Raw genomic sequence first — 11,369 nt, 5'->3', positions numbered from 1 at the left:
TTTGGTGGAGTTGAAGCCATGAAAAGCATTTGGCATAAACAGCTCCAGAGACAGTTTCATAATAACTTATATTATGTTCGTCAGAAAAAGCCAGAAGACATTTTTGTAGCTCCGGCTCTATAAAAAACGACTATAGCTTCTTGCGATGAACCATTTTTTCCATGGAGCCATGGAGGTTTGGCAGGCTTCATTGCAAGGAGCAACAAGAAATCATAGCCGGAGTCCCAAGAGGTAAATCAGACTCAAACGGAAGTCAGATGGACTTTTTCCGAGGAACAAACACGGCCTTAGGCCACGGCCCACGAAATGGCATGGCAACTTTTGCGTTTGGCCCATTGCCACCGAAGGTCCCGTGAAAAATGCTCCCTGGGAAAAAAAAAAACTGGTCATACATCCTCTTCAACGAACATTAACAGTTGCATTTCGTCGTCGATCGTGGGGTCATCTCTTTTGAGTTCACTTATATGGTTCAATTTTGCTGCCAAAATGTTTGTGTTAGCATTGTCTTGGAGAAGGAAAAGTTAAATGTAATTTGCAGCTAAATAACAAATTTTCACTCCGTTGGAGATACGGATTGCAAAATAGCTACGAAGCCTACAATACTTCTGCAAAGTAAGATGATTGCAAATACACCATAAATATGTACAACTTCGTGTAGCAAAAGATCGTTCAGGAATGCACATTTGACTGATTTTACATTCAGTCACCAAAATCCAACTGCTTTTGTTATTGGGGAGGACCCGTGTGGTCGGGTCCGTAGAAGCGACAGCTGCATCTCGGGATGGTTCCGAGCCTGCACCACATATTTCTGCTCAGTCTTCGCAACCGGTATAACCTTGTTGTTGTTCAACAAAGGGGTATACACACACGTCCCTGAACCAAGGCAAACAACGAAGCTGAACACTGGGCAAAATGCTCTGACTGGAAGGATTTTTTTTTTAAAAAAAAAATTCTTGCCCCCAGAAATAAATTGTATCACCAACCCAATCTTCTTGAATGTCAGATTTTCAACGGCTCAAAACCCTCATTCAAGTTGTTTTGTCTCTGGCACAAGACCCCATCCAAGTTTCATCTGCACAGGAAGCCACCATACCTGAACGAGTCATCATGCTACCAGCTCTGTATCTTGTATTTATATTTTCATCCCACCTAGATAGAACATGTTTAAATCTTACGAGCTGGTTTTATAGTTTGAACTTCTATTCGAACTACTACGGTGCTCTCTCCTCACATTATCTCTTGGCAGCCTTGTCCCTTCAGCACTTTTTGACACATCCTGGAAAGCTTGCAGTGAATTGGCAGCAAAGTTCTCAGAAGCTTCAAGAACCAGCCTCAGATTTATGTGCAAGTTACTTGCCTCAACACAATGCGCCTCGTACAGTTGTACGGTCCGAGGCACATGCAGTCTCTGCTGGCTTGGTATTAACGCCAGCTTCCTGTTTAGTTCATCTGCCTCTTTATTAATCTCCTGGGTCTTCCTCTCCAAAATCTTGATCCATTTTTCCCTTTCTCGAATCGAGATTATTTGTTCGCTTTGCTCAAGATGCTGCTGCTCCCACTGGTGCCGCACGCTAGACACAAGAGCTTGCATGGCGTTAACCACATCCTTCTCAGAAATCCGATCCATGGCTTGAGACCATTTGTTGCAGGTAACAAAAACCAATGGAGCACCTATGCTTCCTGGTGAATAAGATGGAACTCCAGTAGTGTTATCCTCAGGCTCGTAGTTAAGACAGAGTGCTAGCCATCCATTCAGTGCCTTTACAAAGTTTCTTTGTGAATTCACCCAAGAGGAAAAACTGATGATCCATTTAATCAGCTCTACCTCAAGCTCCAACACCAAATCCTGGCCATTTCCACCTGACAAAACTGAAGTAAAGTTTTTGGCTTCTGATATCACTTGACACTGACTATGGTAACAGTCCAATTTATCTTGCCACATTAATACAAACCTGGAAATAAGCCATTAATTTGTTCAGGAAGGGCCCAACAATGCAAAAGAGGAGGGAGCAACCAAAGGGAGAAAGCAAGTAAATCAGTATTTCAATTTATTATAGATCACTTAACACAATTTGACATATAACATGCCACTAGGTATACAAAAACACTCTGACAATCCTACTTCCTAGATATCCATGTTTTATGGTTTCCTCTCAATCCATTTTTAGTTTGCATGAATGCATACACCAGGTCACTATCAATTGTGTAAAAAGATTCAATTCGATATGTATCTCCGACACTGACTAGACCCAACACACACACACACAAAAAAAAACAATAATATTAGTAGTTTTGGTAATAGTAATATTAAGAGTAAGACTAGTAGTAATACAACAATAGCAATAATAGCATTGACAGTAACAACAACAAGAAATTAGCACTTTCCTTGAGCTAAAAGAGAGACATACCCTTGGATCAAAGTGTTAACTTGCGGCCACAATTCCTCATCCCTTAATTTGTTTATTTTTCTTGAAATCTTGGCTATAACGCGCACAGCTATCCTTATCTTTGTTGAAAGCTTCCTCAGCAAATTTCGAGTTGCATCAATCTTTTGAGGCTCTGCACCCTTTTGATCTAATAATTTTAGTCGCTTGGAGTTCTTGGCAATAAGTAAGCGCATCTTCTCCTCAGCCTGCATGAGAAATTGAGAAGTACATTAGACCAAAGAAGAAAAGAACATTATATAAAAACAAGATAGCAAGGGTGAAAATATGCATGGACATAATCTATTGAACTATAACATTATCAAAATCAATGATAACAAATAGATTCATAAAGTGGCATATCCAATTCAAGAAGATGGCTGCAGTTTTAAATAAACAAAAGATGGTTCTATTTACTGTTTTGAACGAACTGGTTCTATTTACTGTGACACATAAAACTGAAAGCAAATGGATTCTCAAAATATATCCACTTGTTCTCCCATGTTCCACTAGCTGGACCAATAAAACTCCACTACTACAGATCAGAAAAATATTTTAATCGGATGACTTCCCGATTAGGATAGGACTACATCAAGGGTCAACTTTGAGCCCTTATTTGTTTGCTTTAGTGATGGATGAGGTCACAAGGGACATACAAGGGGATATCCCTTGGTGTATGCTTTTCGCGGACGATGTAGTGCTAGTTGATGAAAGCCGGACAGGAGTGAATCAGAAACTGGAGTTATGGCGGGAGACTTTGGAGTCCAAAGGTTTTAGACTTAGTAGAACTAAAACTGAGTATATGAGATGTGACTTCGGCACTACTACTCGGGAGGAGGAAGATGTTAGTTTGGAAGGTCAAGTAGTGCCTAGGAAGGATACCTTTCGATATTTATGATCAATGCTACAGAGGGACGGGGATATTGATGAAGATGTTAGCCATAGAATCAAAGCAGGGTGGATGAAGTGGCGGCAAGCGTCTGGTGTCCTATGTGACAAAAGGGTACCACAGAAGCTAAAAGGCAAGTTTTATAGGACGGCGATTAGACCTGCTATGTTGTATGGTGCAGAATGTTGGCCTACGAAAAGACGACATATTCAACAGCTAAGTGTCGCGGAAATGCGTATGTTGCGTTGGATTTGCGGTCATACAAGAAGGGATCGAGTTCGGAACGATGATATACGTGAGAGATTAGGGGTAGCGCCAATTGAAGAAAAGCTTGTCCAACACCGGTTGAGATGGTTTGGACATGTGCAACGGAGACCTCCAGATGTACCGGTGCGTAGTGGAATCCTAAGTCAGGATAGTAACGTGAAGAGAGGCAGAGGAAGACCAAAGTTGACTTGGGTAGAGGCAATAAAAGGAGACTTGAAAGGATGGAATATACCCAAAGACTTAGCCTTAGATAGGAGTGCTTGGAAGACAGCTATTCACGTGCCTGAACCTTGATTGCTTCTGTTGGGTTTCAACTCTAGCCTACCCCAACTTGTTTGGGACTTAAAGGCTTTGTTGTTGTTGTTGTTGTTGTTGTTGTTGTTGTTGTTGTTGTTGTTGTTGTTGTTAATGAGACATGTTCTTCCAAATCTGACCGTTAGGCTTCCAGAAAGCACTTTCCGTGGTGGGTATTATCCTAATTGGACCCTTGGTTAAACATGCGCATGACCTAAAGTACACAAAAAAAAAATACTGCTAGCAAACCACTGTGTTAGTAAAAACTAATCAGTTAACACTATTTAGAAACATATTAGGTTGCAAATCTGAGACTTAGCAGCCGGCCTTTCTTAAAAGTACGTAGTTAAGAATTTTGCTTCATATGCAAAAGTCAAAATAACATCAACCTTCCCATAGCGATGTACTGTTGCTGATCAGCACCATTAATTAATTTAGTAGAGGTTGGTTTAAGACGAAGGGCATAGTTTAATGCGGATTAAGACTAACATAAAATTAACAATACACATTGGAGTGACATGATATGCAGCATACCATACAATATTATCATTTAATTTCCATTGAACATTTCCATAAACCACCATTATCATAGCTCCAGTTCATAGATCAGTTCTATTGTAGTATAAAGTTTAAAACAAGGCCAGTTTTTTATCAGAAGACGATGACCATACCTTGACCTCACCATACAGCTTCCTCTCCCAGAAATAGAGCTTCTCAAGTGCGTAGGATAGGCTCCGCGTGTCCACCATCTTCCCTACCACTCCGACGTCCAACACGTCCATGTCTTTGCACCCCAAATGAGGCACGGAGATAGCCGACATCATCTTTGAGGAAGCTGATCAAAGAATTAAGCATCCAGTGGCATAATGAGTAACTGACAATCCAAGTTAAATTGGACGTGAAGTAAACAAGATGTAGCTCACATTGGTAGACTGAGCTGCGGCCTTGGTAGCTTGGCCTCCCGACTTCGAGCATCGGCGCGAGCTGCCTAGCCGCCTCGGCCGTGCGGACAAGCTGTGCCTTGATTTCGCCAGCTACACTCGCATTGTCGACGAGCCTCCGCGCGGGAGGTGGTGGAGCGTGCACCGACACATTACCATGTGCTGTTGTTTGCCTTCGCCGTAACTCGCCGATGACGTCCTTATGGGCGACAACATTCTCCGGCTGGTCGAGCTCGGCGATGCTGCTGACACCGCCGAGCGAGCTGCGCCGGCTGCGGGCACCGCCACTCCCAGGCGCTGTGTACTGCCCGGCCACCTCTTTCACGACCACGCCGTCTTCCTCGTCGTCGTCCTCCAGGTCCGGGATGCCCTCCTCCTCGCGCACCTCCCGCGAGCTCCGGCTCGGCGTGTACGGCGCCGCGGCGGCAGTAGCTGCGGTGGCGGAGTCGTAGTAGTAGCTGTCGTATTCGTACGAGTCGTATTTCTCGAATACGTTGAGGAAGTCCCACGAGCTCGCCTTCGGCGGCGAAGGCGGAGCCGTCCGCTGCAGCGCTGCCGGAGGCGGGACCGGGGCCCGCTGGGCGCTGTAGGCGTAGTGCTGCGGGTAGCCGCCCGCCGCGTCGAAGGAGCCGAAGCGCACCACGCGCTCCGGCGGCCCCGGCGCGCGCTGCGTGACGGCGACGGAAGCGAGGGGCGGGCGGCTGCGAGCGTAATAGAACTGCAACGAACCCGCCGGCGCCGGGTACGACGCGTACGCGGGCTGCGCCGCGTAGTCGTACCCGTACGCGGCGTAATGCGGGTGCTGCAGCTGCTCGGGGACGCGGCGCGGAGGCGAGTCGGCCGGCGACGCCGCCGGCTCGGATCCGGGCGACGCGCCGAACTGGAGGTGCGAGGAATGGCCGTGGGCAGACGACGGGTCGAAGGAGCGCGGCGGCCGGTTCGCGGGCGCGCCACCACCGCCCTTGCGCGCGGAGGGCAGCGTGAGCCCCGGCGACTCGGCCTGCAGGCGGAGGAGGCGGTGCAGCGGCGCGGCGACCGACTCGATGGAGTCCGCGAGCGCCGCGTGCGCGTCGGCGAGCGCGTAGCGGTGGCGGACGGCCGCGGCGAGCAGGTCGGCGCGGGCGCGGCAGAGCGCGACGGCCTCCTGGTCGTCGAGCTTGGACCCCTTGCACCCCATCGCGTGCGTGCCTGCCGGCTGCCGGCGCTGGTGGCTGGTGCTGCCGCGCGAACGAACGAACGGTGCAATTATGGCGTGAAGTGGAGCAGGCAGGCAGAGGCAGTTGCCCACAATTATGGCGTTCGGTGGCGTTTGGTCTAGTCGTCCGGCGCGGCGATGGGGGGACTCGGCTAGCCGATGGCGCAATGATGCGGTCACGCGCGCGGCGCGCGGCGCGCGGGCGGGCCGACGGACGGGGAGGTTAACGTGGAAGTCCCACGCGGAAGGTGGAGAGGAGAAGGCGGGCTGGGGCTCGGCCACTTGGGAGCTGGGAGGGCGAGACGACGGCGGCGGGGAGATCGATCCAGGGAGGTCAGAATCTTCTATCTTATTTGTTTGCGCATTTTTTTTCCCGGGGCGTTGCCGTGGCAGCGCACAGTTTTTTGTTGCCTACTGCATGTACATGTACTAGCGCAAGCAGTACGGGCGAGTCCGCGCGCGAGTGGTGGGCGCGGGGGCCGTCGTCTCGTCCGTGCACCGTGGACCGTGTGGTGCGGACTGCGGAGCGGAGGAGCCGCGGCAGGAAAAGTCCAAGAACCAGGATGGAGGAATGTGACGCGCCCATAGCCTTTGGACCGCGACGGACAGACCGACAGGCCGCATGAGCGGAGTAGGCCATCCCCGCCACTCCACCGGGGACCTGACCTCGGTGGTTCGGCCACGGTCCACGGAGGAGTGGGCGACGCCGACGGGTAATGGTTTCGTTGTGCTCGCCGGGTCGGAGCGCGGCGCGGTGCCGGCGGACGTCCGGATCGGGTGGAGGGTGGCTTCGCGGCCGCTGCGCGGCGCATTGACGCTTGTCTCGCTCGGCCGGCCTGGAACACCCAGGTCAGGTGGTAGGGCGTCCGGCGCTTGCCGGCTGGTCGGGGCGCACACTGCGCAGCCCCGCCGCTGTGGCCATGCCGTGCACTGAGCCCTTGGTTACTCCGTCCAAACTTTACACCCTGTTTGATCGAACGTTTGACACGTACACAGAATATTAAATATGGAATAAAAAGTAACTAATTACACATATTATGATTACTTTACGATACGAATCTTTTAAGCCTAATTAATCTATGATTTAACAATAAAGTGCTACCGTGTACACGTTTGTAAAGTTTTGGATGCACATCGAATGTTACATGAGGTGTCACACGGGGTGTTCGGATACTAATAAAAAAATAAATTACAGAATCCGTCAGTAAACCGCGAGACGAATTTATTAAGCCTAATTAATCCGTCATTAGCACATGTGTGTACTGTAGCACTTTTTTTGGTCACATCATGGGCTAATTAGGCTTAAAAAATTTGTCTCGCAAAGTAGTCGCAATCTATGTAATTAGTTATTTATTAAGTCTAATTAATCTATCATTAGCATATGTGTTACTATGGTATTTTTTGTCAAATCATAGACTAATTAGGCTTAAAAAATTCATCTCGTAAAATAGTCGCAATCCGTATACTTAATTATTTTTTAGTCTATATTTAATACTTTATTCATATGTCAAGTAACGCGGTAAAGTTTCCACGGAGGAACTAACCCGGGCGAATCTTCGTGTTTACGGTCTACCATCCCAGAACGCCATTGAATTGGGGCCGGGAAGTCAGGGCGCGCGTCGTGTCGCCGGAGTGCCAGTCTCCCGCAGTTAAACCGCTCCGACCTGCTGCGTCAAACATCTGCTGCTGCTACTGGGATGGGGCCAACGTAGTGGTGGTAGACTCGCAGTAGTTGTTGTAATAACCGAGTACGTACGCGACTGGGACGGCTGGATCGGTGGACCCGTAGACGCACGGGAGCTTCAGAAGTCCAGCTGTTATGGCTTTCGTCAAATGGTTGCTGTGCTGGTACTAATAGTGCTGGCGTAGCGTTGCAGGACTGTAGAAATAAAGTGTTCCCTAGGTAACACGGCAGCTCCGTTTGATTTCTGTCTTCAAATATAAATGTGGGTACAAAACTGTTATGCGTGAAATTTCTGATTTGTACCCATGGTAAAATTTGCTCAGAAGCTTCTCCACGATGTGTCAGCTGTCGCCACCGAAGAAGTTGAGGGTCTGGCTTGGGACCAAGAGTTAGGGTTTTTGGGTTCTCGGTCACAGGTAACCTGGCGATGTATAGACTTGGTCCTATGTTAAAGAAAGTTCAATTTAGGATAAGATTAAAATGATTTATAATTTAGAGTGAATGTACGAGTGTCTTGGGTGGAACCGTTAATCATCTACTAAAACATGTCATGATCATCATACTTGTGTGTTAATGCATGTGATGAAGTGTGTAGATCAATTTCTGTAACTTAAAATGATCAATAAAAATGCTAAACAAAAGTTGGTTCGATGGTTCATGCATATTAAGTAGGGTTTAAAACCAATTTTTATTAAGCAAAAATACTATAGAACATGTGTATGATACTTAAATAATGAAAGTGCAAACTTTGTAGATGACAATGGAATACTTGCTGTTGAAAAAGAATATTGCTAAATAATATTTTTAGTAGCTTAGATATGCAATATGAAATTAAGATTATCTCACACATTTAGAAAATTTCTAAGTTTGTGGACAGCTAGATGCTGCTATGTTTAGCAATTTATTTAGAGAGATTGGGTAAAGGAGTGGTGTAGTGCTATAATTCGATTTAGTAGTTCCATATTCCATCTTGAGTGTAGTGAAGCCGGTTTAGGTTTAGGAGCAACGGTTTGGTCGTAATCAGTGCTTTAAAATTCATGCACGTCACAACTTTGTGTTGTCTGGCGCCATGGGTGTGGTCACCACACATGGCCGACCCGCGTCGCCGCGTGGTTGTGCCGTGCGCGCGCGTGGCCGCGCACCGGCTGGCCGTGGCCGCCGTGGCCTTTGCTGTGGCTTGGCCGCTCTGGCCGCACCGCTAGGCCACCGGTCAGCTCTACGCCAGACCGCCCCTGCCACCGTGGTTGCCGCTAGTGCTGTTGCTGCCTCCGCACTCGCGACGCGCCGCCACCGCCACTGTCGCATCACCACGCTGTGCGCCTACAGTTGCGCTGCGCGCTGGCCTGCCTTGACGCTGCTCGCACGTGGCTGTGTCGCCGTCGCCTTGCCACTGACGGCACTACGCGCGCGGGCCATGCTGGTCGCGAGCGTGCGTGTCTGTCGGCTAGTGCCTGGCCGTGGGCTACGCCGATCGTGCCAACCGCATCCCGCTAAGGCACGGCCTTGCCGAGTTGCTAGCTGCCCTTCCCCCACCGCTCCCTCTCTCTCTCTCTCTCTCTCTCTCTCTCTCTCTCTCTCTGTTCTCGTCTCCTTGACGCCGTCGAATTGCACCAGCGTCGTAGCTACGAGGGGTCACCTCTCATCAATCCCTCTTGTTCGCGCCTCCATCCTCACGTCCCATCTCCAGCCGTCCCCACCCCGTTTTGATTATAGCTTAACCGAGCCTCAATTTTGGAGCTTCGCCCCGCCACCACGCCGTTAAGACCTGTCACCGCTCGCGCCATAGCCAGTCCTCCCCACTTAGTCCCGCGTCGAATTGGCTACACCAATAGCTCCGCCTTGAGCCCCTTTGCGCCGTGCGCACTCTAGTCACAGCTCTAGTGCCACCTCCTCGCCGCTGACGTGGTCGTACCTTTGCGGTCCGCCATTCACCTCGCAATGCGCACGTGGCTAGCCTCGCTCGAGTCATCCCTGGCCGAGCCAGCACCTCGGTTAGGTTACGGGTGAGTTGTCGTTCTTCACCCGCTACCCCTACTGCCTTATTGTTGCTGCGGCTCACCAGAACGCCATCGCCATTGTCGTAGGGTGCCCGCCGTCGTGGAGAGGTCCTTCTACGGCGTCTCGGCTCATGTAACCGCCCCCATCGCCTCGCGTCGACCCCTTGGTGAGATTCAACCTCTTAGATAGGTTAGCATGGGTCCCGAGTGGCCGGCGCTATCGCCAGTGCCACCGCTTGCCGCGCCAGAGCGCACGGGGGAGGCTAGGGACCATGCCGTTGTAAAGAGGAGAGAGTGCAAGGGTCTTTTTGCATAGGTGCTGTCTCTAGGAATAGTAACGTGGACTGCGGGTTGTTTTGTTCAGAGTCCAGGGGTGCTTTTGCTAATATGTCAGCGCGTTGGGCCGAAATCGGTTTTTTCGTGGAAAATAGAAATAGATTTTTATTTTAATTCTGAGCTGAACTTTGGTAATTAATATAAAATAATGTAGATATCCAAAAAATGTAAAACTAATTTTATTAGGTTTCCAAAAATATTGTCTACCTATTAGTATAGTTAGTTCATATATATATGTGTCGTTGCTAAGGAGCATTAAAATAGTTGAGATGCTTAGTATTATTTCGATTAATAATTGTAGGAATTTTTGTGGTAGATTGGTGATAGCAAAAACCCTAAAATTTTTATAGTAGCTTCATTGTATTATTATGTGCTCACTTTAATTTTTATAGCCCTAGAATAGACTACTTAATATGGTAGCTAAATACTCATTAAGGCTAAAAGAATAATGGCATGATATTGGTTTATAAAAGTTAAGCACTTGTAGGGTGAGCTTGAAATCTATTTGGTAGAGATAATGATTAGCTTAGTATCTTAGTCATTAGAGCTAGCTTAGTAGCTTAGCATGTGTATTCTTATTTTAAGAGTTGTTGTTGCCAAAATACTAAGTGTTACATCATCATTGTATGCATGTAGAGAACGGGTTGGTGGAGTTCGTAACCGCCAGAGAGCAGGAATATGAGGAGGTGATCGAGAAGTACGAGGAGGAGGTTCTCATACAGGAGGAAGCCCCACAACCACCGACGACTAACATAGCTGACAATCCGCCTGCCCAAGACAAGCCCCAGTGTATATCCCTTATTTTGAATAATCGCTGGATATATATATATATATATATATATATATATATATATATATGTGTGTGTGTGTGTGTGTGTGTGTGTGTGTGTGTGTTTGTGTGTGTGTGTGTGTGTGTGTGATGTGCATTTATGTTATAAGATTTATATTGAAACTACATACATAGATAAACCTACCTATGAGTCCTACTAGCATAGGTCGAGTAGCTGCTATGCTTAGGCTATCGGTAGCGGGAGTATCTAGGTCGAGTAGCTGCTATGCTTAGGCTATCGGTAGCGGGAGTAACATGCCATTACTCACAATACGTGATTATTATTATTACTCTCATGATAAAATGGTGAAAGGAAATAGAGACCGGGCAGGGATATGGTACGGGTATTGGTGGGTGTAATAGGCTGTGTCCCGTGGCCAACGGGCCATAGCTTGGTTACATTATTTTCTCTGTCCGTGTCGGTTAAAGATCGCCCCTTATTGTGGATGGTAGTCAGGTCACAGACTTATTATCCTGAGCACATACTTGCTTATGGGAGCAGGAAGGCTCGTTT

The 11,369-nt window shown here is 48.1% G+C and overlaps 1 protein-coding gene across 1 annotated transcript; it reads right to left on the bottom strand.

Moving 5' to 3' along the window:
- Positions 1-631: 631 nt before the first annotated feature.
- On the bottom strand, positions 632-6,331 carry LOC136493585 (protein ALTERED PHOSPHATE STARVATION RESPONSE 1-like). The gene is made up of 4 exons (XM_066489684.1): positions 4,797-6,331; positions 4,545-4,708; positions 2,409-2,632; positions 632-1,952 (listed from the first exon to the last, which is right to left on the bottom strand). The coding sequence occupies exons 1-4, from the start codon at positions 5,989-5,991 to the stop codon at positions 1,172-1,174; spliced, it is 2,364 nt and encodes a 787-aa protein (XP_066345781.1). The 5' UTR covers positions 5,992-6,331; the 3' UTR covers positions 632-1,171.
- Between the last annotated feature and the right edge of the window lie 5,038 nt (positions 6,332-11,369).

The sequence above is a fragment of the Miscanthus floridulus genome, chromosome 11 (assembly GCF_019320115.1).
Source record: "Miscanthus floridulus cultivar M001 chromosome 11, ASM1932011v1, whole genome shotgun sequence".
Taxonomy (NCBI): domain Eukaryota; kingdom Viridiplantae; phylum Streptophyta; class Magnoliopsida; order Poales; family Poaceae; genus Miscanthus; species Miscanthus floridulus.
Note: the sequence above shows the minus strand (reverse complement) of the source record. Positions and strands in the feature narration are given on the sequence as shown.